This window comes from Ovis aries, chromosome 16, assembly GCF_016772045.2.
Source record: "Ovis aries strain OAR_USU_Benz2616 breed Rambouillet chromosome 16, ARS-UI_Ramb_v3.0, whole genome shotgun sequence".
NCBI classification, from domain to species: domain Eukaryota; kingdom Metazoa; phylum Chordata; class Mammalia; order Artiodactyla; family Bovidae; genus Ovis; species Ovis aries.
Genome location: NC_056069.1, coordinates 23,390,474 through 23,417,872, shown reverse-complemented (window position 1 = coordinate 23,417,872; position 27,399 = coordinate 23,390,474). Strand labels below are relative to the sequence as shown.

At 39.2% G+C, this 27,399-nt stretch overlaps 1 protein-coding gene across 1 annotated transcript in view; it reads right to left on the bottom strand.

Moving 5' to 3' along the window:
- The window catches only part of IL6ST (interleukin 6 cytokine family signal transducer), a 69,743-nt gene that overhangs the window by 20,463 nt on the left and 21,881 nt on the right, over positions 1–27,399 (bottom strand). Inside the window, exons 2-7 of the mRNA XM_012096909.4 lie at positions 24,695–24,773; positions 17,067–17,372; positions 16,076–16,196; positions 11,051–11,217; positions 10,371–10,525; positions 6,953–7,112 (exon numbers count right to left, since the gene is read on the bottom strand). Coding sequence (XP_011952299.1) covers positions 6,953–7,112; positions 10,371–10,525; positions 11,051–11,217; positions 16,076–16,196; positions 17,067–17,372; positions 24,695–24,758 — 973 coding nt within the window. The 5' untranslated portion in view covers positions 24,759–24,773. The remainder of the gene's footprint in view (positions 1–6,952; positions 7,113–10,370; positions 10,526–11,050; positions 11,218–16,075; positions 16,197–17,066; positions 17,373–24,694; positions 24,774–27,399) is intronic.

Sequence of the window (27,399 nt, the reverse complement as noted above, 5' to 3'; positions counted from 1 at the left end):
ACACATGTATGAAACGCAATATTTTGTCTATATCTTAAAGTAGTTTAGGAACTCCCTCAAACTGATCGACGTACTTTTAAACTCTTCAAGAATACCAGTTTCAAAATTCCTAGCCAAGACAAAGGAATCTGACTCCCGAACCAGCAAGCATAGGATAACTTTCTTTCTTGGCATTTTTCAGAATAAGAGAATATTTGCGGTGGAGAACGGTACTTTACTTTTCTGCCTTTGACATTCTCAATTCACATAACTTTCATGAAACCTTTGGCAGAGCTCTGTGGAAGTGAAGGGATTTAGGAGGTAGGGAAGGTTTCAAAGTCATAGCTGCTGCCACTGACACCTCAAGAGGGTGACCGTGACAAGAAAATGCTCAGAAAAAAAATCTGTATTCCATAGGATTATTTTAATTAAAGGCTAACTGCTCTATAAGACTGTGTTGGTTTCTGCCATGTATCAACGTAAATCAGCCATAGGTACACACATGTCCCTTCCCTCTTGAACCTTGCTCCCACCTCCCACCCCATCCCACTCCTCTAGACTGTCACAGAGCACTGGTTTAAACTCCCTAAGTCATTCAGCCAATCCCCACTGGTGATCTGTTTTCCATATGGTAGCATATATGTTTCCATGCTACTCTCTCCATTCATCCAGTCCTCTCCTTCTCCCCAGTGGCCACAAGTCTGTTCTCTTATGTCTGCATCTCCACTGCTACCCTGCAGATAGGTTCATCAGTACCATCTTTCTAGATTCCATATGTATGTGTTAATATACAATACTTATTTTTCTCTTTCTGACTTATTTCATTCTGTATAATAGGGTCTAGGTTCATTCACCTCATTAGAACTGACTCAAATGTGTTCCTTTTTATGGCTGAGTTAATATTCCATTGTATATATGTACCACAATTTCTTTATCCATTCATCTGTCGATGGACATCTAGGTTGCTTCCATGTCCTTGCTACTGTAAATTATGCTGTAATGAACACTGGGGTACATGCGTCTTTTTCAATAATGGCCTTCTCAGGGTATATGCCAGTAACGGGATTGTTGGGTCATATGGTAGTTTTATTCCTAGTTTTTAAAGGAGTCCCCATATTGTCCTCCATAGTGGGCTGTATCAATTTGCATTCTCATCAACAGTGGAAGAGGGTTCCCTTTTCTCCACACTCTCTCCAGCATTTACTGTTTGTAGATTTTTTTGATGATGGCAATTCTGACTGGTATGAGGTGATTTCTCATTGTAATTTTTAATTTTGATTTGCATTCCTCTAATAATGAGTGATGTTAAGCATCTTTGCATGTATTTATCAGCCATCTGTACGTCTTTGGTGAAATGTCTGCTTAGGTCTTCTGCCCACTTTTTGATTAGGTTGTTTTCCAGGTATTGAGTTGCATGAGCTGCTTATTTATTTTGGAGATTAATCCTTTGTCAGTTGCTTCATTTGCTATTATTTTCTCCCATTCTGAGGGTTGCCTTTTCACCATTTTAGTTTCTTTTGCTGTACAAAAACTTTTAATTAGGTCCCACTTGTTTTTATTTCCATTATTCAAGGAGGTAGGTCATAGAGGATCTTGCTGTGATTTATGTCAAACAGTGTTTTGCCTATGTTTTCCTAAGAGTTTCATAGTTTCTGGTCTTACATTTAGGTCTTTAATCCATTCTGAGTTTATTTTTCTGTATGGTGTTAGTAAGTGTTCCAATTTCATTATTTTTCAGGTAGCTGTCTGGTTTTCCCAGCACCACTTATTGAAGAGACTATCTTTTCTCCATTGTATATCCTTGCCTCCTTTGTCAAAGATAAGGTGCCCATAGGTGTGTATGTTTATCTCTAGGCTTTTTATCTTCTTTCATCAGTCTATATTTCTGTTTTTGTGCCAGTACCATACCATCATGACAACTGTGTTTGAGTCTCCTTTTCCCAGCCTTTGGGGTTGTACTCCTTCTTCCTTTTGGTTTCTGCCCTTGGTGGGTGAGGTTGTTCCAGTGGTAGGCTTTATGTTGGGAAGGACTTGTGCCTGCCTTCTGAGGGGAGGAGGGGAGTTTTTTCCCTCTGATGGGCAAGGCTGTGTAAGGTGGTATTCTCGGGTGTCTGTTGGAAGCTGGTCTGCCGATGACTGGGTTTGTTTTGTTTTGCTTGTTCTTTGGGTGAAGAATCCTGTACTGGGTGCTGCTGGGTCCTGGATACAGGCAGAAGTCTTCATGGGAGTTCTCACTGATTAACACTTCATGGGGTCAGGAGTTCTTTGGCAGTCTAGTGTCCTGGATGCAACCCTCTCACTCCAAAGGCTCAGGGCCTGATATCTGGCCAGGGAACCAAGACTCCATAAGCCATTTGTTATGGCATTAAAGAGGACTGAAACAACCACAGGGCTTCCCATGTGGCTCAGATGGTAAAGAATTTGCCTTCAATGTAGGAGACCCAGGTTCTATCCCTGGGTCAGGAAAATCCCTTGGAGAAGATCATGGCAACCCACTCCAGTATTCTTTCCTGGAGAATCCTATGGACAGAAGAGGCTGGCAGGCTACAGTTTGACGAGGTCACACAGAATCGGACGTGACTGACTTTCACTTTCACAACAAACACACAAAACAGAAAACAAGAAACAAAAAATGAATCCCAAATAGTACATACAAAATCAGACAAATGTCAAAAACAAAGGTGCATGCACACACGCACACGCAGAACAATCCAAATAAAAGAAAATATAAGAGTGCCCTGGTGGTGAACAAAGGAAACCAAAAACGGTATCTCGACCAATTAAAAACAAAACACAAATCAGAAAACAAGACAAAAGCAGACTGCCAACTGGGGAATAAAGCAAAAAACAAACAAACAAAACAAACAAACAAAAAAAAAACAGACTAATGAACAGGGTGAAAGAAAAGGAAGGCAAAAGATGGAAAAGCAAAGTTAAGTAGAAGTATATGAAAACAAAATTATATATATTAAAGAATATACCAGGAAGAGAACAATAAGAAAAATAAACAAGCAATTTTTAAAAGAAAAAACCCCATAAAACTGCAAAAAGACAACATAGACGTAGAAGTATATAAAGGAAATACAAAGCGTGATTAAAAAAAAAAGTTCTCCAAAGCTTAAATAGAGTTAATAATAAAATGAACAACCATAGCAACAGGGGAAAAAAAATTCCAGAACCAACTACAGAATGAATCAGAATAATAATAATAAATGTTTTTCTCTGATCTCAACTGTCAGCATCGTTTCCCTTACTATGAATCACCTCTGCCTCCCTAGAAAGCCCTCCAATACTGGGCTGGTCTCTGGACCTGCTGTGGGGACAGCTCAGACTCTATAATCTGGCCCTATTCCTCAATGTTCTTGCCTCCAATGTCCACAGCTGCCAGAGTTAGGCATTTTCTTTTGTGGGAATTCTCATTCTCCTTTTATATATTCCATACACACAGAGTCTGCCTACTTGACTGTGTAGGTTTAATCTGCAGTTTGTACAGCTGGTGGAAAGGTGAAAGGTTTTCAACCCTCTTCCTTAGCTACATTGCCTCCACAGTTTGATTGTGGTTTTATCCCCACCTCTGAATGTGAGTCGTCCACAGGAGTCTGCTCCTGAGGATGCCTTGGAGGACTTGGGTCTGCCTCAGTGAGGACCGGGTGTAGAGGTGCTTCGATTATGGGGATCCTGGCAGTGCTAGGAACGCAAGGGAGCTGGTGGCCACGGGTACAGAAGATATAGTGCTCTTAGGGTTTTTCTAGCCTCTGGCCACTCTGTCCCAGAGAAGATAAAGCATGGAGGTGGCGTGGCTACTTGGATCATGGCGACCTTGGCAGCACAGGGGAGCCTGTGGCCATGGACACAGGAGGTATGTTAGGGTTTTTTCTAGCCTCTGGCAGCTCTGCCCCAGTAGGGATCAAGTGTGGAGGTAGCATAGTTGCTTGGATTGTGAGGACCCTTGAAAGGTTGTTGCTGAGCCATGAAAGATGCAAGGATTCTTGGCCTCCAGAGGAGAGAATTCAACCCAGGGCCAGTAACGAGGCTTGATCACTCAGAGCTTTTGTGTAATAAAGTTTTATTAAAGTATAAAAGAGACAGAAGACTTCTCACATAGACATCACAGGGGGGCAGAAAGAGTGCTCCCCTGCTGGTCTTTAGCAGGAAGTTATAATATATATGTACACCTACTAGCAGGCTGCTAATTAGAGAAAGGAAATGTCTCAAAACTTCAGAGAATGGCACCAGACCCCTCACCCACAACATTCATTTTGAGGTAACATTGGCACAAGGTGAGTTATCCCAGGCCACAAAATGATTGACAGGAATCTTGAATAAAGGCATCCAAACAAATACATAGTCTCATTAACATAGATTAGGAGAACAATTGTATGAGTAAAACATACTGGTTTGTTGAGCCATTATCGGGGGATGGGGGTGGTGGGGGTGGTGTGTGTGTGTGTGTGTGCTTAGTCGCTCAGTCATTTCCGACTCTTGCGACCCCATAGACAAGCCTGCCAGGCTCCTTTGTCCATGGGCTTCTCCAGGCAAGAATACTGGAGTGGGTTGCCATTTCCTTCTCCACGTGATCTTCCCAACCCAGGAATTGAACCCAAGGTGGCTCAGAGATTAAAGTGTCTGCCTGGAATGCGGGAGACCCGGGTTCTGTCCCTGGGTTGGGAAGATCCCCTGGAGAAGGGAATGGCAACCCACTCCAGTACTCCTGCCTGGAGAATCCCATGGAGGGAGAAGCCTCGTAGGCTACAGTTCATGGGGTCGCAAAGAGTTGGACACGACTGAGCAACTTTACTTACTTACTTACTTACTCCTGCATTGCAGGTAGATTCTCTACCAACTAAGCTGTGAGGGAAGTCCCATATATATATGCAAAATATATAATTTTGTATAGAGAAGGGGAAAAAAATGTGTCACGTGTAGTTTGTTTCCTCCTGCCGCTTGAGAAAAAATGTCTGACACCTGCAGCCTATTTCCTCCGTCTGGAGACCCCTAGCCTTCCTGCCTGTTACCCTCTCACCCTGGAGGCACAAAGTGTGCAGGGATGCCAGGTGCCTCAGGTGCAGGAGCTGTGGCACTATTAAGAGTTTTTTTTTAACCTCTGGCAGCCTCTAGCCTCAAAGGGCCTCCCTGGCTGGTCCTTTCCTTGTTTCTTGGCAAAGAAGGCACTCAAAGGTCCCCCTAGGGTGGTGATGAAGTGTGAAAGTGTTAGTCGCTCAGTCATGTCTGACTCTGCAATCCCATGGACGGTAGCCCACTCGGTTCCTCTATCCATGGAATTCTCCAGGCAAGCATACTGGAGGGGCTTGTCATTCCCTTCTTCAGGGAATCTTTCCAACCCAGGAACTGAACCTGGGTCTCCAGCATAACAGGCAGATACTTTACTGTCTGAGCCACCAGGGAAGCTGGCTGGGGTGCTCCTCTGTTGCTCAGTGTGTCAGGCACACAAAGGGCCACCCTCTGGGTTCTTTCTCTGTTGATCAGCTGGCATGTGGGGAGAGACTACAGAGATGGCTCCATCCCCTGCATGTGACTCAGCAGTATCACCTTACCTCCATGACTACCCGACTTTCCTCCAAAGGCAATCCCTTCTGCAATCTCCTCCCTCACGTCCCTGGGAGCCATCTCCCTGCAGTCAATAGCAGACCTCACCCCGGGATTGCTCCCCAATCCCTACATTCCAGCTCCCAGCCACCACATGTTCCAGAGGACTTGCAATCCTGTCTGGGATACATATGGACGTGGCAAGGATCGTCTGTGTAGTTCTCACTCCATCCAGACTGTCACAGATCAACTGCTGCACTCTCTAACAGCCTCAAATGCTTCCCTGCATCCCAAACAATGCCCCAGTGTGGTGATCTGACCCTTGCTTCGGTTCCCTCACTCTCCAAGTACAGGTCCAGTCCTGCTTACTCTCCTCTTTCTTACTTCCTTCCTTCATCCTGCCAAGTTTTGTGTGGATCTATACATTCCTTTCCAAGGGTCAGGGACTCCTGCCTGCTCTCAGCTGGTGTTCTGAAAGATCTTCTGTATCTGAATATGTATTCCTGAAACATTTGTGGAGGTGTACTACATGTCCACTACTCCTCTGCCATCTTGTCTTCCCCCCTCCCTACGATTATTTCTTGATGGTTATAGATGAAAGGGGAAGGAATCTTACTTCATATTGTGTATCCTTTTATGCCTTTTGGATTCTACCTATATGCATTGTATTATCATGAAAAACAAAGGGAAAATTAAAATAAACCAATCAATCAAAATGCAACAATGCTTTTTCAGGGGCTTATTAACTACTGATAAACAAATGAATAAAAACTACAGTACAGCTATCTTTTTGACAGTGAAGGTCTAATGCACATTTTGGTAGGTAGTATGATTTTACGGAGGAGGCGATGGCACCCCACTCCAGTACTCTTGCCTGGAAAATCCCATGGGCGGAGGAGACTAGTAGGCTGCAGTCCATGGGGTCGCGAAGAGTCGGACACGACTGAGCGACTTCATTTTCACTTTTCACTTCCATGCATTGGAGAAGGAAATGGCAACCCACTGCAGTGCTCTTGCCTGGAGAATCCCAGGGACGGGGGAGCCTGGTGGGCTGCCGCCGCTGGGGTCGCACAGAGTCAGACACGACGGAAGTGACTTAGCAGTATGATTTTAAAGATTCAGGATATGATCCTCTAGTTAGAGATATTTTGAGACTACTCTCCTTTAATAAAATGTTCTAGATTTACCAACTATTAATGATTTTCTCATTGTATCTAAGACACCATTCCACAATTTCCTTTAATTATATTAGATTTGTACTATCAATAATGTATATTAAATTTTACATCTTAAGATCCTTTAAAAAGTATAAAATATCAGTTTGAATAAAATGTTCATAAAAGATGCAATGAAGTCTATATTATTAAAAGCAGATAAAATATATAGTCAAAATTCAATTTTTTTCTTCATATATTTATTTACTTACTATCTTCATATGTGATACCACTTGCTTCTTCACTCCAGTCACTCCAATATCCTTTACCATCTTCCTTCATACAACGAATCCTAAACACATATTCTGTAAAAGGTTTAAGGTCCTGAACAGTGAATGAAGATCGGGTAGATGATGTATCTTCAGGAGGAACCTGAAAACAAAGCAAATTGACCAACAAAAAATCCCGAGGTATTTATTACACATCTTCTAAGCTGCCTAATATTTAGAAGCTAATTAATGAAACAAGCCTAATAACTAATGAAAAAAAGACTAATTTGACTCAAGCTCTGCAGAGAAATAAATCAAAGTGAAAAAAGCACTCAAAATTAGTAAAACTTAACAGGTTTGGGAAATATGGAAACAACTATTATTAATCTTCTCATCCTTTTTTTATTTCTTTCTTCTATGCTCCTATAACACTCATGGTCTTAACAGGAAAAAGAGAAATTCCAATTAAAATTTAATTCAAGGAGGGTTTACTAAGGGAAATATGAGCAGAGTGTAGGAAACCTTATTAGATAGTATAGGCAGTACTCTTTGGGCTTAGTGGTGTTACCACCTTTAGAATCTAAGGGAAGAGGGGTGGTACCAGAACCTGGAAGAACAGGGTCACAAAGGGTTAACTTGAGAGAAGTAGTGACTTTAGGTTGAGACAGGAAAGCTTTATGGAGGAAGCAGCGCAAAAAAATATGCTGATCTCACTTCTCTCTCCTCCCTCTTGCCAAGACCCCGCCACAACCAACAGATACAATCCATACAGGTCTGCATCCCAAGACAAAGAGTAGGTGAAGAAGGGTAGAATATAAATCTAGAGGGGCAAAAAGGAAGATATCCAGCCCAATTATGAAAAACAAAAGCTATCTTTGTAGATAAACTTGGTTTTCAGAAAAAAAAGAGTAGACTAAACATAGATTTAGTGACTTCCCTGGTGGCTCAGGCAGTAAAGCGTCTGCCTACAATGCAGGAGACCCAGGTTCGATCCTTAGGTCAGGAGGATCCCCTGGAGAAGGAAATTGCAACCTACTCCACTACTCTTGCCTGGAGAATTTCATGGACAGAGGATCCTGGCAGGCCCCAGTCCATGGGGTCGCAAAGAGTAGGACACAACTGAGCGACTTCACTTCACTTCAAACATAGATAAAAGGTTCTTTCTACCACTCTGAGATTTCAATATTGAATACAAAATGTGTCAGTCTTTTTTCTACAAGTGAATTAAGATACTATGATATTGAAAAAATTCTGAAGAACTTCTGGTATGTATCTTCTCTGTACAATCCTCATGTACAACATGAAGCATTAATCCACTTTAGTTTGTTGCTTTTTCTGATTGTATTCCGAGTCCATGTGGAATAGAGGACAGAAGCAGGAAGGTCACGGGCTCAATTCCCTTTGGAGCTCAGAGAAACAAAGCAAACGCATACTGTTAATGATAAATGGAGTTATAACAGAGAGTAGTATGCAGATCTCAATGCTATGATGATAACCTTTTAAATTAAAAGCTCCTAGTATTTCTTCTGCTTATAACATCATCTTTAGGTGGTGGTGGTGGTATTCAGTCACTAAGTCAGATCCGACTCTTTGCAACCCCACGGGCTGCAGCATGCCAGGCTTCCCTGTCCTTCACTATCTCCTGAAGTTTGCTCAAATTCATGTCCACTAAGTCAATGAAGCCATCCAACCATCTCATCCTCTGTTACCACTTTCTCCTCCTGCCCTCAATCTTTCCTAGCATTAGGGTCTTTTCCAGTGATTTGGCTCTTCACATCAGGTGGCCAAAATACTGAAGCTTCACCTTCAGCATCAGTCCTTCCAATGAATATTCAGGGTTGATTTCCTTTAGGATTGACTGGTTTCATCTCCTTGCAGTTCAAGGGACTCTCAAGAGTCTTCTCCAGCACTATAGTTTGAAAGGATCAATACTTTGGTGCTCAGTGCTCTTTTATGGTCCAACTCTTATATCTGTTATGTGACTAGTGGAAAAACTATAGCTTTGATTAGATGGACCTTTGTTAGCAAAATGATGTCTCTGCTTTTTAATACACTGTCTAGGTTTGTGACAGCTTTTCTTCCAAAGAGCAAGTGTCTTTTAATTTCATGGCTGCAGTCACCATCCACAGTGATTTTGGAGCCCAAGAAAATAAAATCTGCTGTTTCTATTTTTTCCATCTGTTTGCCATGAAGTGATATGACCAGATGCCATGATCTTAGGCTTTTGAATGCTGAGTTTTAAGCCAGCTAGTTCACTCTTCTTTTTCACCTTCATCAACAGGCTCTTAAGTTCCTCTTCAATTTCTGCCATTAGGGTGGTATTATCTGCATATCTGAGGTTGTTGGTATTTCTCCCAGCAATCTTGATTTCAGTTGGTGACGCACCCAGTCCAGCATTTCACATGATGTGAAAGAAGTTAAAAGTAAAGTGTTAGTTGCTCAGTCGTGTCCAGCTTTGTGATCCCACGGACTACAACCTATCAGGCTCTTCTGTCTATGGAATTCTCCAGGCAAGAATACTGGAGTGGGTTGCCATTCCCTTCTCCAGGGTATCTTCCCGACCCAGGGATTGAACCTGAGTCTGCTGTACTGCAAGCAGATTCTTTACCATCTGAGCCACCAGGGAAGCTCACATGATGTACTCTGCATGTTAAGTTAAATAGGCAGGGTGACAATATATAGCCTTGACGTAGTCCTTTCCAAATTTTGAACCAGTCCATTATTCCATGTTCAGTTCTAACTGCTGCTTCTTGACCTGCATATAGGCTTCTCAGGAGGCAGGTAAGGTATTCCCATCTCTTTAAGAATTTTCCAGTTTGTTGTAAATTTGGGTATACAGTCCTTTTATTTTTCAATCTTATAATCCGTCTATTTTATGGGTTGGCAAACTTTCTATAAAGGGCTAGACTGTAAATACTTTAGGCTGTGGGCCAAATGGTCTCTGTTGCAGTTATTCAACTCTTTCTATGTAGCACAAAAATCATCAGAAAGAATACGTAAACGAATGTTTGTGGCTGTGTTCCAATACAACTTTATTTACAAAAACAGATGACAGGCTGAATTTGGCCTGCAGATGTAGTTTGTTAATGCCTGCTCGACCTTACCCCTATAATCTCTTCATTTTCACTCTTCTACCTAATCTGCTCCTGTTATCTGTGGTCCTTTCACCTCTCACCAAAAATGCTACTCCCTCTCATTCTGCATCACTTCCATATTTCACTTAAAATCTACTGTGCTGAGCAAAATTGTATTCTCTGTCTGGATGTCTTCCTATTGGTCCTTGCTTGAAATACAGATCTAGAAGTGTCAAGCAAACTACTTCACATAACCAGAAATTTAAGACATTCAGAAAATGACTGAGACTTTTAGGTTAGTGGGTTAAGGACAAGACTATTTGAATAAACAGTAACTTTCAATTTACCTGGTTCCAAGTTGAGGCATCTTTGGTCCTATATTGAATGTCATATTTCAGAGTTATAAAACTCTTAAAACGTGAGTCAGTCCATGTCAATTTTAAAATACTAGACAGTTCCTTTGAGCTGTTGACTGATAAAATATGTGGTGGATTGAGCTTCACTGAAAAATAAAAAAGATCCTAATGTTTACCATGGTTTACATTTATAATTTCTTACAAAGTCCAATATACTCTTTATATTTTATTTCATAATATGCATTTATTCTCACCAAATGAACAAATCCGTCTAAAAAAATGCTATACCATACTACTATACTGGAAGGAAAAGGTTCTTAAAGAAATTCTAGTTCTTTTCCTTGTCAATTTATTACTTTTGATAATATTTTCAGGTCCAGATATTAAAAGTTAAATAGTGATGACATATGGAATTTAAAAAGAGTATAAAAATGAAGCATATACACTATGACTATAATGCTATAAGATGTTTGATATCTGAATAGATATCAGAGATAATATTAAAAGCAGCTGCCAGTGTGGTTGGATTATGGATATTTTTCTTTTTCCAAAGTATTTTTAATGTTGTTGATAAAGTTAATTTGCAGAAGTCACTAAGAAAATAAATGCTTATTATTTTCTATTAATTAAACTCAAAACTAATAAATTCTCAAATTTAGGTTTATAAGTACCTTTATCTATAGGATCAAAATTGATATGATCTGAGGCAACCTTCCCAAGGGCATTCTCTGCTTCTACCCAGACTTCAATGTTGACAAAATACACAGGAGGATAATCAACAGTGCATGAGGTGGGGGTGTCACGTTTTGCTTTACAATCATCAAACTTCTCTGTTGCCCTAAATACAAAAATGGTAAAGTCAGTCATTAAAAGTAGATTTGAATAAATTAAGAGTGAAAAGGGTTACTTGAAAAGAGTTTGATGAGACCCAGATTATCATACCTTAGAAAAAACAAGTTAATTTCAATAAGTTTAAAACAAACTATTGAACACTAGAAACAAAATTTGTTAGAATTCACCTGTTTTTCTTTAAAACTGAGTTTGATCTATATCTTAAAACACAAGATTATTTTCAAAATTTTATTCCAAGAATATATTTAGAATCTTATGCTCTAACCCAATGACCCTTCTCCAAAACTTATTAGTGATATTAGTCCTGTTTTTTTCCTTTCCTTGAACAGAACCTTTACAGTATTAGCAATGTCTTTCTTTAAGCACAGTATGCTTTTTCAAAACACAATATGCTATGAAGTGATAGAGCAGGTATAGAATTTCTATCCTTCCAGAAAATTCCCTCAGTCCCTTTCCAACCACTAAACCACTTTCTAATTTCTATTACCATAGAAAGTTTCAAGTGATATGACTAAATTTACTCACATACATTTAAATCATGCATCAATTAAGAATATATATGCATATATACATATATACATATACATATATATATATATATATGTATATATATATATATATATGTGCTGTTTTTTAAAATAGAAGGATAAATCAAAACCAAACCAAAACGGGTAACCTTTGGAAGGAGGGGGTAAATAAGGTAAAGGAGACAGGGAATGGAGACTTCTATAAACATACTTTGTCTTAGAAATTTGTGTGGATTAATTTATTACTGTATACAATGAAGAAAATTCTTAAAAACCACAAGCAAAATGAAACAGCTCAAAGAAAGGAGATATAGATGTTAGATGAATTAACTAAAAACATATAGTCTGGATTTTAAATTGGAAATACCAGTACGAGTTCATGATGTATTTTATCTTAAAAACATTTTTTGTTCTTTACACTAAAAAAGCCTAGAAACAACAACCCAGTAGCAATAAGCTACCCAACACCCAGACTACAGTCTCTAAATTATATTCCACACAAGTGGAACCATGACTACTTGGGAACTGGTTGATTCTAGGTCTGGAACAGAAAACATATTAAGATGAACCTGGAACATCATGTCACTTCAGGAATCAGGAAGCTATCAAAGAACTCATGAAGTTGTGTCAAAAGGATAAGCCAATCTGAAAAGTTCCCACTAAGATGGGACAATTTAAGTATTAAGAACAGTAACTGTAATAGATTAAAACACATCAAATCAAGAATTCCCAATGGTCCAGTAGCTAAGACTCTGCGCTCCCAATGCAGGTGGTCAGGGTTTCACCCCGATCTGGGAACTAAATACCACATGCCGCCACTAAGAGTTCGCATGTTGCAACTAAAGAACCTGAATGATGCAAAGAAAATCAAAGACCCTGCATGCTGCACCTAAGACCTGGCGCAGCCAAATAAATAAATAACAAGACATCAAATGTTTAAATATGAATTCATAATGAGGAGAAAAATCTCTTATATCTACCTTTGGAAGATGCTAGGGACTAATTAATTAATGATGTAAATGTTCAAGTGATTAAGGGTGGAAGTATATGGATGTCTCTAACTCACTCTGAAATTCATTAAAATGAGATGGGTTGGTAGATGGAGACAAGTACAGTAAAATGTTAACTGTAGAATCTAGGTAATGAGTACATATAAATGTTCACTGTAAAATTCCTTCAACTTTTCTTTACATTTGAAAAACTAAGCGGAAATTCTGTTAATACCTGAAACCACTGCTCAAATTTTAATATAAGAAAAACAAAAACAAACATCATATGGTCATTCCTAATGAAAATACATATAACTCCTATGAATTATTTTTTTTGGGGGGAAAACTGATTAAATGTCTAGATCTAATAGCAAATTTCAGTAAATAAAGGGACAGAGGAATGTGTTAAATGATGTAAAACCATTATTTTAACAACTGAACTGCAAAGAAAGAAGGTAGAACCTATGGTTAAGAGAGACAAGATATGTGAATTGGCAATATATGGTGATTACTTAAATCTTGATTTGACAAGTGTAAAAATATATACATATATTCATGGAGTAACGGGCAAATTTGGCCTTGGAATGTGGAATGAAGCAGGGCAAAGACTTTTGCCAAGAAAATGCACTGGTCATAGCAAACACCCTCTTCCAACAACACAAGAGAAGACTCTACACATGGACATCACCAGATGGTCAACAGCGAAATCAGACTGATTATATTCTTTGAAGCCAAAGATGGGGAAGCTCTATACAATCAACAAAAACAAGACCAGGAGCTGACTGTGGCTCAGATCATGAAATCCTTATTACTAAATTCAGACTTAAATTGAAGAAAGTAGAGAAAACCGCTAAACCATTCAGGTATGACCTAAATCAAATCCTTTATGATTATACTGTGGAAGTGAGAAATAGATCTAAGGGCCTAGATCTGATAGAGTGCCTGATGAACTACGGGATGAGGGTCGTGACACTGTATAGGAGACGGGGATCAAGACCATCCCCATGGAAAAGAAATGCAAAAAAGCAAAATGGCTGTCTGGGGAGGCCTTACAAATAGCTGTGAAAAGAAGAGAGGTGAAAAGCAAAGGAGAAAAGGAAAGATATAAGCATCTGAATGCAGAATTCCAGAGAAGAACAAGAAGAGATAAGAAAGCCTTCTTCAGCGATCAATGCAAAGAAATAGAGGAAAACAACAGAATGGGAAAGACTAGAGATCTCTTCAAGAAAATTAGAGATACCAAGGGAACATTTCATGCAAAGATGGGCTCGATAAAGGACAGAAATGGTATGGACCTAACAGAAGCAGAAGATATTAAGAAGAGGTGGCAAGAATACACAGAAGAACTGTACAAAAAAGATCTTCACGACCCAGATAATCATGATGGTGTGATCACTCATCCAGAGCCAGACATCCTGGAATGTGAACTCAAGTGGGCCTTAGAAAGCATCACTACAAACAAAGCTAGTGGAGGTGATGGAATTCCAGTTGAGCTGTTTCAAATCCTGGAAGATGATGCTGTGAAAGTGCTGCACTACAATATGCCAGCAAATTTGGAAAACTCGGCAGTGGCCACAGGACTGGAAAAGGTCAGTTTTCATTCCAGTCCCAAAGAAAGGCAATGCCAAAGAATGCTCAAACTACCGCACAATTGCACTCATCTCACACACTAGCAAAATAATGCTCAAAATTCCCCAAGCCAGGCTTCAGCAATAAATGAATCGTGAACTTCCAGATGTTCGAGCTGGTTTTAGAAAAGGCAGGGGAACCAGAGATCAAATTGCCAACATCCGCTGGATCATGGAAAAAGCAAGAGAGTTCCAGAAAAACATCTATTTCTGCTTTATTGACTATACCAAAGCCTTTGACTGTGTGGATCACAATAAACAGGAAAATTCTGAAAGAGATGGGAATACAGACCACCTGACCTGCCTCTTGAGAGATCTGTATGCAGGTCAGGAAGCAACAGTTAGAACTGGACATGGAACAACAGACTGGTTCCAAATAGGAAGAGGAATACGTCAAGGCTGTATAATGTCACCCTGCTTATTTAACTTATATGCAGAGTACATCATGAGAAATGCTGGACTGGAAGAAACACAAGCTGGAATCAAGATTGCCAGGAGAAATATCAATCACCTCAGATATGCAGATGATACCACCCTTATGGCAGAAAGTGAAGAGGAACTAAAAAGCCTTTTGATGAAAGTCAAAGTGGAGAGTGAAAAAGTTGGCTTAAAGCTCAACATTCAGAAAACAAAGATCATGGCATCCGGTCCCATCACTTCATGGGAAATAGATGGGGAAACAGTGGAAACAGTGTTAGACTTTATTTTTTTTTTTTGGCTCCAAGATCACTGCAGATGGTGACTGCAGCCATGAAACTAAAAGACGCTTACTCCTGGAAGAAAAGTTATGACCAACCTAGAGAGCATATTCAAAAGCAGAGACATTACTTTGCTGACTAAGATTCGTCTAGTCAAGGTTACAGTTGTTCCAGTAGTCATGTATGGATGTGAGAGTTGGACTGTGAAGAAGGCTGAGCACTGAAGAATTGATGCTTTTGAACTGTGGTATTGGAGAAGACTCCTGAGAGTCCCTTGGACTGCAAGGAGATCCCACCAGTCCATTCTGAAGGAGATCAGCCCTGGGATTTCTTTGGAAGGAATGATGCTAAAGCTGAAACTCCAGTACTTTGGTCACCTCATGCGAAGAGTTGACTCATTGGAAAAGACTCTGATGCTGGGAGGGATTGGGGGCAGGAGGAGAAGGGGACGACAGAGGATGAGATGGCTGGATGGCATCACTGACTCGATGGATGTGAGTCTGAGCGAACTCCGGGAGTTGGTGATGGACAGGGAGGCCTGGCATGTTGCGATTCATGGGGTCACAAAGAGTCAGACACGACTGAGCGACTGAACTGAACTGAATCCATGAGACAACTGGGAAAATTTGAACAATAATTAAAAATGTAACAATATGAGAGTATTTTCAATTATATTTGGATTTTTTAAAAGTGTCCTTATCTTTTCCATTAAAGTACTAAAATATTTATTGATGAGATGATATGATGTCTATTTTTTAAAAACAATCTGAGTGTGGGGTATATATAAAGTAAGACTGGTAATGGGCTGATAATTATTGAAGCTTGGTGATGAGCATGAGGATTTCTTACACTATTCTTTCTATTTTCATGTTTCAGGTGTTCTAAAATAAAAAGTTAAATAAAACATTTAAAATTTTGCATTTAATAATACTACAAGATAAAAACTCTACCACAAAGGCAAACTTAATAAATTCAATGTACAAAAAATTTAAAATAACTTGCCACTCAGATTTTAAAGTGTAGTTTGTTTCCAGGTGTGTTTCCCTTCCAGGATCCCACTGACACATCATTTTCTTTCCTTCATTCACAATGCAACTCAAATTTTTAGGTTTTTCAGGAGGCACTAAAAGGGAAAAATAAGCAAATTTCAAAAAGCTTCATATTCACAGAAAGCATGCAATTTATATACTCCTCTAGACATTTAAGATAACCAAAATCAGACAGAAAAAAACAAAACCAAGAAAAGACATAATGAAATACTGGTGACTAAAACATTAATTTCTTTTCTATGTAAATTCAAACATTTTAGATAGTAACATACATTTTCTATCATACTTGTCATTACTAGGTACATTTCAAATTAACTTTCTACACAAAGTTTCAACTTTTATTTATAGCTGGAAAGCATTATCAACTGACTTTTCAAGTGTATTTTAGATAGAAGCAAAAATGATTCATTTATATCTCTCCCTTCCCAAACTCTGCTGGCGAGAAAGCAAACGCTAAAATTATAGTGTTAGTTGATCCACAAATTTGGCAATCCATTCTTGGATCATAGTAAATTTATTTGTCTACTTCAATATAAAAGGATCCTCCAGTATTGATTCACTTTCTTCAGATAGTTGCTTTACACTGCATTTTCTCCACAACTAAGGAATATTGAAAGTCACTATGAGCACAGTCACAGATTTCAACTCAACATTTTTGGTGGGTATCTCTTGTCAAAATGTTTTTCTAGAAAGCTGACAGGTGCTTGACTTTCAGGAAAAATATTAAACTTGTGTTACTCCTTAGGCTTCTATATATTTGTAATGCAAATGCAATTCTACTCCTAAGCTTATTTTTTTCTTAAACATTAAAAAGAAAAAACAGTCCAAAACTCATTGAGCTGACAGTTACTGCATTTCAAAAAGACCAAAAGACAATGGACATTAAAGATGTAATTCAACAGTCATGACAAAGTCTGAAATAATAAAAGTAAAACAAAACTTACAGCCTGAAATGATTCTGATTCCATAAACACTCCGATTAATCTGTCCAAACATACGAATGTTGCAAGTGAGCAGAGCATTTATTAAAGTTATATTTGGAAATGTGACACTAGATGCTGTTCTGTTTATGACAGCATATTGTTCATAAGGAACAGTAACACGGCCTGTTTTCCAGAAAATTTCATTAGCAGTCACATGATAATCATTCATACATTTTTCTTTTAGCACACAAACTGCCGTGAAATTCGAACCAAGTTGTACAACTGAAGATTCAGGGTGGATATGAGCACATGGAACTATAAGTTCACCTGGAAAGGAATAATAACAGAAAATGTAAGAATAGACTGAATTTTTCTGGTACAAAATGTCGTTCTATATCAGTACAGTTTCTCTATCATCATTAAAATATCTCTAAAGACATAGAAAAAGAAGAAACACAGTGAAAGTTAGTATCAACAGAATTTAATGTCTAAATTTGAAAAGAATTATACTGATTACGTGGCAGATGGAGCTGGATTTTACAAAAAAAAAAAAAAAAAACCTATGCAAATTTCAGCCCTTTTTATAACATTCTACTTTGCTTTAGGAAATAGTTTGCCTGCAGGGTGATTCATATTTGCTCTACCACCAATTCTCTCAACTCACACCCAGTGTCTAAATAGACCCACCAGAAGACAGGGGATGGTCTCTGCTTCTTGCCAGTCCTGAATGCCTTTGAGGGTGCAGATGGGGACACACAAAGACAGTATGCGTTGTTCATATGTCAAAATCAAACAAAAAGTAAAGAGCAAGGGTGTAGCAAAATAAAAACAGGATGAGTAAAATAAGATGACCAAATACACTGGTTTTAACAATAAGTATATGGGATACAATCTCATATTAAAAAACAAAAAACCAAATTATATAAAAAAGTAAAATGCAACTACATGATTTTCCTATGACCTACTCCATGTTGATGACATGTAAACCCCTCTTTCTGACTCTAATTTTCTGTTTTCAGTGGCTTACAAGACATCCACTTGAGATATTTCATAAGTACTTTAAAATGAACATGTCTAAAATTATAAGTATCATAGTTTGTTTCAGTCGCTCAGTTGTGTCCGACTCTTTGTGACCCCATGGACTGCACCATGTCAGGCTTCCCTGTCCATCACCAACTCCCAGAATTTACTCAAACTCATGTCCATTGAGTCAGTGATGCCACCCAACAATCTCATCCTCTATTGTCCCCTTCTCCTCTCATCTTTAATCTTTCCCAGCATCAGGGTCTTTTCAAATGAGTCAGTTCTTGGCATCAGGTGGCCAAAGTATTGGAGTTTCAGCTTCAGCATCATTCCTTCCAATGAATATTCAGGACTGATTTCCTTTTGGATAGACTGGTTGGATCTCCTTGCAGTCTATGAGACTCTCAAGAGTTTTCTCCAACACCACACAGTTCAAAGGCATCAATTCTTTGGCGCTCAGCTTTCTTTACAATCCAACTCTCACATCGATACATGACTACTGGAAAATGACAGCTTTGACTAGATGGATCTTGGCAAAGTAATGTCTCTGCTTATTAATAAGCTGTCTAGCTTGGTCATAGCTTTTCTTCCAAGGAGCAAGCATCTTTTAATTTCATGGCTGCAAGTCACCATCTGCAGTGATTTTGGAGCCCCTGAAAATAAAGTCTGTCACTGTTTCCAATGTTTCCCCATCTATTTGCCCTGAAGTGATGGGACCGGATGCCATGATCTTAGTTTTCTGACTGTTGAGCTTTAAGCCAACTTCTTCACTCTCCTCTTTCACTTTCATCAACAGGTTCTTTAGTTCCTCTTCACTTTCTGCAATATCTGAAATTATTGGTATTTCTCCTGGCAATCTTGAGTCCAGCCTGTGCTTCCTCCAGCCCAGTGTTTCTCATGATGTAGTCTACATACAGGTTAAACAAGCAAGGTGACATAATACACCCTTGACATACTCCTTTCCCGATTTGGAACCAGTCTGTTGTCCATGTCCGGTTCTAATGCTTCTTGATCTGCATACAGATTGGTCAGGAGGCAGGTCAGGTGGTTTGGTATACCCTTCTCTTGAAGAATTTTCCAGTTTGTTGTGATCCACACGGTCAAAGGCTTTGGTATAGTCAATAAAGCAGAAATAGATGCTTTTCTGGAACTCTCTTGCCTTTTTGATGATTCAGCGGATGTTGGCAATTTGATCTCTGGTTCCTCTGCCTTTTCTAAAATGAGCTTGAACATTTGGAAGTTCTCAGTTCACGTACTGGTGAAGCCTGGCTTGGAGAATTTTGAGCATTACTTTGCTAACATCTGAGATGAGTGCAACTGTGCAGTAGTTTGAGTATTCTTTGGCACTGCTTTTCTTTGGGACTGGAATTAAAACTGACCTTTTCCAGTCCTGTGGCCACTGCTGAGTTTTCCAAATTTGCTGGCATATAGAGTGCAGCATCATCTTTCAGGATTTGAAATAGCTCAACTGGAATTCCGTCACCTTTACTAGCTTTGTTCAAAGGGATGCTTCCTAAGACCCACTTGACTTCACATTCCAGGATGTCTGGCTCTAGGTGAGTGATCACATCATCATGATTATCTGGGTCGTGAAGCTCTTTTCTGTACAGTTCTTCTGTGCGTTCTTGCCACCTCTTTAATATCTTCTGCTTCTGTTAGGTCCATACCATTTCTGTCCTTTATTGTGCCCATCTTTGCATGAAAATTCCCTTAGTATCTCTAATTTTCTTGAAGAAATCTCTAGTCTTTTTCATTCTATTGTTTTCCTCTATTTCTTTGCATTGATCACTGAGGAAGGCTTTCTTATCTCTTCTTGCTATTCTTTGGAACTCTGCATTCAAATGGGTATATCTTTCCTTTTCTCCTTTGCCTTTCACTTCTCTTCTTTTCATACCTGTTTGTAAGGCCTCTTCAGACAAACATTTTGCCTTTTTGCACTTCTTTTTCTTGGGGATGGTCTTGATCAATGCCTCCTGTACCATGTCATGAACCTCCATTCACAGCTCTTCAAGCATTCTGTCTATCAGATCTAATCCGTTGAATCTATTTGTCACTTCCACTGTATAATTGTAAGGGATTTGATTTAGGTCATACCTGAAGGGTCTAGTGGTGTTCCATACTTTCTTCAATTTAAGTCTGAATTTGACAATAAGGAGTTCATGATCTCAGCCACAGTCAGCTCCCAGTCTTGTTTTTGCTGACTGTATAGAGCTTCTCCATGTTTGGCTGCAAAAAATATAATCAATCTGATTTCGCTATTGACCATCTGGTGATGTCCATGTGTAGAGTCTTCTCTTGTGTTGTTGGAAGAGGGTGTTTGCTATGACCAGGGCGTTCTCTTGGCAAAACTCTGTTAGCCTTTGTCGTGCTTCATTTTGTATTGCAAGGCCAAATTTGCCTGTTACTCCAGGTGTTTCTCGACTTCCCCCTTTTGCATTCTAGTCCCCTATTATGAAAAGGACATTTTTTTTTTTAGTGTTAGTTCTAGAAGGTGTTGTAGGTCTTCATAAAACTGTTCAACTTCAGCTTCTTTAGTTACTGGTCGGGGCATAGACTATGTATCACAGTCCCTTCCAAACTTATTCTTTCTTCTTCTCACTTTCCTATTGCCGCTGAGACACTACTCCCACCCGGTCGCCTAGGCCAGATAACCTTGCAGTCCTTACTCTCTCATTTAGCCTCCTCCCACACTCTCTGGGTCTTTTTGTTTCTATATTCTTAGTATGTATAGCAACCTCTTCTCATCAACCCTACTTTGGCTGCTGGCACTCAGGCAATCACATTATACCACAATCGGACCTCCTTCTAGTTTATCTTAAACATACAGCTCCCAAAGTTACTGTTCAAAAATGATTATGCCATTTCCCTATTTTAAATTACTTAATGCCTACCTATTACCATCAAGATAAAATGCTCAATACTTGACATGATTCTATCCTTCTTCTCTATTCTCACTATCTAGAAACTTAAGGCAGCTTTCTTGAGTGAATGCCAATGGAATTTGAAGTTCTAACAGCTTTAATTTATTCACTTGGAAAATGAAGTTAATAATGACTATCTTGAAAGTTTCTTGCGATTAGATATTAGTTATGTAAAGAACCTACTACAATGCCTGGTCTTCAAAAGGCCTCCAATAAATGGTAGCCTGTCACCATTGCTTGGCTTCCCTGGTGTCTCAGTGGTGAAGAACCCACCTGCCAGTGCAGGAGATGCAGGTTTGCTCCTGGGTCAGGAGGATCCCCTGGAGAAGGAAATGGCAACCCACTCTAGTATTCTTGCCTGGAGAATCCCATGGACAGAAGAGCCTGGTGGGCTACCATCCCTGGCGTTACAAAAGAGCGACTAAACAACAACAAATCATCATTACTACTATTATCCAGAGACAAGTAATCTAGTCACATTGACTCTGGAAACGTCTCTCAGAGGTGACGGGTTCTAGCAGTTAAGGTAAAAGATGTATAGAATCAGAGAATCAAAAAACTGATAACAACCTTGGAGAGAATTTACTTCAATCGTTTATTTTATAAAGAACGCTGAGATACTTTTATGGAGTAAACCTCAAATATCAGGCAGATTCTTCCAATTCTCAACTTGGTCCCAGGCTAGACTGCACAAAGGATAAAACTACTTTTAAAAACTAAACAATTAACTTCTTATTCCATATCTGTCATTATGCTCATAAGGCCCAGAGTGAAACTGTTTGTTTCAAAGCTTGTGCTGTGGCCTGTTTGTGTGGCCTTCCGTTACTGATGCATGGCTGTGGCACGTCCTAGCACACAAGCTCCTGTCAATGTCCATCCTGTGACAGAGTTACCTGGTGACAATGAGCAAGTCCTTAAAACCCCTCCAATCGCACTTTGTTCCTTGGTAAAATCATTCCTGTTTGACTTTCTCTTTAATAATGAGAGGGAACCTTACCTAGGAAATATACTTCAGAGTACTAAAGAACATGGGATATAGCCAGAGACTAAATAACAATTTTTAATCACACAGAATAAGAAATACTAGAAACAGGCAAATGTTCCAGTTTGCGAAATGAAGCACAGGCTCACTGAAACCATCCTGTGCCAAATGAAATCCACTTTTACAGGATTACTAGGCTGATTTTTGACTACTCTTGATCTATAGAAACAGATATTTCGTAACTTCAAACTAAAACATTTTCATTTGATTACCTACATATAAAAAAATCACTGACTAAAAAAAGTCAATGAGAGGGAGGCTAAAGGAGTATGGCTGAAGTGCCTCCCCTCAAACCTTGGGGCAGACTGTACTTTCCAAAGAAGGTCATGCTTATAAATGCATCCTATTCAACATGCTCATCTTACAAAGTGACTAATACTCCTCCAAAGAAATGAGGTCCATGTTTCCCTTTTGCTCTCAGATCTTTAAGGGTGCTTATGCCTGCCCCAGCCAACAGAGTGTGCTAAATGACTTCCAAAGCTAGATCATAAAAAAATACAACTCCTGACTAGCTCTCTTTTTCTCTTGCGACATTTGCCATGGAACCCAGCCACATGTAAGCAAGCCAAGGCCGCAAGGACAGACCACATGTGGTGTTTTAGCTAAGAGCCCCAAAGCCCTGAATCTACAGCCATCATCAATACCAGACATAATAAGTGAATGAGACTTCAGATGACTCTAGCTACTCAGCACTGAATATTCTAGCTGAGGGCCCAGATATCACAGGGAAAAGGAGAATCTCTGTGTCTGACTGAGCCAGTCACACATAAACCATGAGAAATAATAAGTAATGCCATTTTAAGGTATGAAGCTTTAGAGTAAGCTGTCTGGCAGCAACAGATAATATAGTCCTGTTATTTTCAACCTTTTTATCAACAACTTAGGGGGAAAACAGACACACACACTTGTCAAATCAGCAAAAGATTATAATGGATTGCCAATAATTTGGATAATGTCAGGATTCAAAATTATGCTGAAGGACTAGACTGATAGGCTAATAAATCTGGCAAAATCATCTTCTATTTAGGTTGATAAATAAATATAGAGTGAAGGGGAAATGGCTTTAAAGTAATTGACGTGAAAACAATCTGAGAATTTTCAGTGACTGGTAGGTAGATGGCTTAACATTAAACTACAGTGTATCTTAACTGGCAAAAAATTATGCTGCTTTAATAAAAATGATCCTTCAAAAGTAAATAATAAAATCACTATACTCAGAATATGTCGAGTTCTGATATATTTTTTCCTTAAGTGCATTTTATTCAAACCTTAATAATAAATATATTATTACATTCCTTTTTATAAAGTGTACTATGGGCAGGTACTGCCCAAATGCCTTCTGTGTATTAACTCATTTAAATCTCACAATAACTCTAGAAGTTAGAGACATTACTATCCCCATCTTACAGATCATGAAACCGAGACACAAATTAAGTGACTGGCTAAAGTTTCACTGTTGTTAACTAGAATTAAGTAGGATGGTGAGGTGAAGGTGAGGTGAAGTCGCTCAGTAGTGTCCGAGTCTTTGGGACCCCATAGATTGTCAGGCTTCTCCACCTATGGGATTTTCCAGGCAAGAGTACTAGAGTGGGTTGCCATTTCCTTCCCCAGAGGATCTTCCCAACCCAGGGATCGAACCCGGGTCTCCCACATTGTAGGCAGACGCTTTACCGTCTGAGCCATATGATATGAAAAATCAAGGGAAGAGTCAGGAGGGTAATCAGTGCATACAGATTGGAAGTCAAATCCGACAAAGAATAATTAGGATAACTAGGTAAATTTAATTTGGGCAAGAGAGGGGTTAGAAAGCATTCCTTCAATACTTGAAGACTTGAACAGTGGAAAAGGAAAGTGGATCTACAATAGAAGGATTTTTTAAGGTTAATGAGAAAAAGTTACAAGGAAGAAAATTTGGGTTTAAGACTAAGGAAAGACTTTTAAATGAGAAAAAATTTCAGCCTAAGGTTTGTATCATTTCCAGTGTTTAAAAAGAGGCTGCATTCTTGAATTTAAAGAGGGTTTGACTTAGAGCAATACTTCTCAAATTATCTGGGGTAAAGGATCAGTTTAGGTTTTATTCACCCAATCCTTTACAGACATACACTTTTGTTTTATATTATGTTTGATGAGGCAAGTCCATTGATCACATGCTTGGATATCATGGCTATGCCAAATTGTTAAAAGCATTTCTAAACATTTATTCTTAATTTCTGTACTCATCTCATTATGGACCAATAACAACCAGTTCTCAGGCTGTGGACCAGTTGGAGCAGTATTGCTCTAGGTAATCTTTCTTCTGGTATCACAATCTCACTTCTGCTCAGTGACATCTTTGCCTATTAAGGAGTGAAGTGCTAAAAGTTAACAAACCTGATTCTGTTTCTTTATTTAAAAAAAATAAACAAAATCCCCCTTTTTCCTTCTCAATATTAAACTTACTATTAGTACAGCTGAACAAGATTTAGGATTACTGAGTGCTTCAACTCAAATTATACAAATTATAATTTGTCAAGAGCATTTTAACTTGAGTCCATTTTTAAGGCAACATCGTTCTTTCAATAATGATCCTAAAGAATAAATATGTAAGCATAATTATATAATTATTCAGTAATATACAAACCTAATTTATGGGATTGGGAGGTAGGATATCTCATGAACCTTACCTATAGATTCAGTGGTGAGGAAAATAAACAAGGCTTGCACTATCCAAGTTTGCAATGTGAACATCTTGCATAGATATTTCTGTAAAAGACACATGCAATATTATTTTAAATATTTTTACTCTTACCATGCATAATAAAGACACAAGTTCTAAAGCTCTTTTGTTTCCATTGTATAGTTGTTTTCTAAAAGGTGGTAAAATTCTTGTGAGAATGCAGAAAACAAACTGAACTCTTCAGAATATTTTTCTTTATTCCCCCTAATGTTATGCCTACATAAAATACAGCTGGGAAACATACTTTATACTTTGGTGGTTTTAGTCACTAAGTCATGTCCAACTCTTGTGACCCCACGGACTGGAGCCCACCAGGCTCCTGTGTCCATGAGATTTCCCAGGCAAGAATACTGGAGTGGGTTGCCATTTCCTTCTCCAGAGGATCTTCTGGACCCAGGGATTAAACCCAGGTCTGCATTGCAGGCAGATTCTTTACTGACTAAGCCACCAGGGAAGCCCAATTTATACTTTAAGGTCAATTAAAAGAGCAATCCTGTTTCTATATTATGAAGTCTTACACTGCTAGTAAATACTCTGTGAGACTGAAGAGTTCAGAGAGACAAATTTCTACATGGCAAAACCTCACCATTGGCAAGTTCAAAAGATAATAGCCAAATAGGAAAAAAAGAAGCTTGTAATTCATAGTCTGACCAAAATTATCCCAATATATGAAGAATGCCTACAAATCATTACAGAAGTCCAACACCTCACCTTCCCTGTTTAGAAGACAACATGCAAGATGAGCCAAACAGGCATTTTATAGAGAAGGAAACACAAGTAACTCAAACATATGAAATGATACTTTCAACCTCACTCATAACTAGATACAAATTAAAACAAGCCTGATGGGAATGTAAGATGATACACACACTTTGGAAAACAATTTCGCAGTTCTTTACGAATTAAAAGCACATCATAAGACTTAGCATTTCCACTCCTAATAATGTATCCAAGAGAAATAAAAATAAATGTCCATATGAAAACTTATATCCAAACCTACAGCAGTTTTGCTTATAATAGCCCCAAACTAGAAACAATCCAAATGTCAATCAACTAGTGAAAGGATAAACAAATATCCAAACAGCAGTATATCCATACAATAGAATACTACTCAGCAATAAAAGGGGATAAACTAGTGATACAGGAAAGAGCATGAACAAATCTCAAAAGCACTATGTTGAATGAAAGAAGCCATACAAAACAGGCTATATTCCAAATAGGGAAAGGGTACGTCAAGACTATATATTGTCACCCTGCTTATTTAACTTATATGCAGAGTACATCATGAGAAACGCTGGGCTGGATGAAGTACAAGCTGGGATCAAGATTGCTGGGAGAAATACCAATAACCTCAGATATACAGATGACACCACCTTTATGGCAGAAAGCGAAGAACTAAAGAGCCTCTTGATGAAAGTGAAAAGGAGTGAAAAAGTTGGCTTAAAGCTCAACATTCAGAAAACTAAGATCATGGCATCTGGTCCCATCACTTCATGGAAATAGACGGGGAAACAGTGGAAACAGCGTCAGACTTTATTTGTTTTGGCTCCAAGATCACTGCAGATGGTGACTGCAGCCATGAAATTAAAAGATGCTTACTCTTGAAAGGAAAGTTATGAGCAAACTAGTTAGCATATTCAAAAGCAGAGATATTACTTTGCCAACAAACGTCCGTCTAGTCAAGGCTATGGTTTTTCCAGGGGTCATGTATGGATGTGAGAGTTGGACTGTGAAGAAAGCTGAGCGCCTAAGAATTGATGCTTTTGAACTGTGGTGCTGGAGATGACTCTTGAGAGTCCCTTGGACTGCAAGGAGATCTAACCAGTCCATTCTGAAGGAGATCAGCCCTGGGATTTCTTTGGAAGGAATGATGCTAAAGCTGAAACTCCAGTACTTTGGCTACATCATGTGAAGAGTTGACTCATCGGAAAAGACTCTGATGCTGGGAGGGATTGGGGGCAGGAAGAGAAGGGGACGACAGAGGATGAGATGGCTGGATGGCATCACTGACTTGATGGATGTGAGTCTGAGTGAACTCTGGGAGTTGGTGATGGACAGGGAGGCCTGGCATGCTGCGATTCATGGGGTCGCAAAGAGTCAGACACGACTGAGGGACTGGACTGAACTGAACTGCTCCCTGGAAGAAAAGCTATGACAAACCTAGATGGCATATTAAAAAGCAGAGACGTTTCTTTGGCAACAAAGGTCCGTCTAGTCAAGGCTATGGTTTTTCCAGCAGTCATGTATGGATGTGTGAGATGGACTATAAAGAAAGCTGAGTGCCAAGAAGTAATGCTTTCGAACTGTGGTGTTGAAGAAGAGTCTTCGGAGTCCCTTGGACTGCAAGGAGATCAAACCGGCCCATCCTAAAGGAAATAAGTACTGAATAGTCATTGGAAGGACTGATACTGAAGCTGAAACTCCGATACTTTGGCCACCTGATGCAAAGAACTGACTCATTTGAAAAGACCCTGATGCTGAGAAAGATTGAGGGCAAGAGAAGGGGATGACAAAAGGATGAGATGTTTGGATGGCATCACCGACTCAATGGACATGAGTTTGAGTGAACTCTGGGAGTTGGTGATGGACAGGGAGGCCTGGCATGCTGCAGTCCATGGGGTCACAAAGAGTTGGACATGAGTGAGTGAGTGA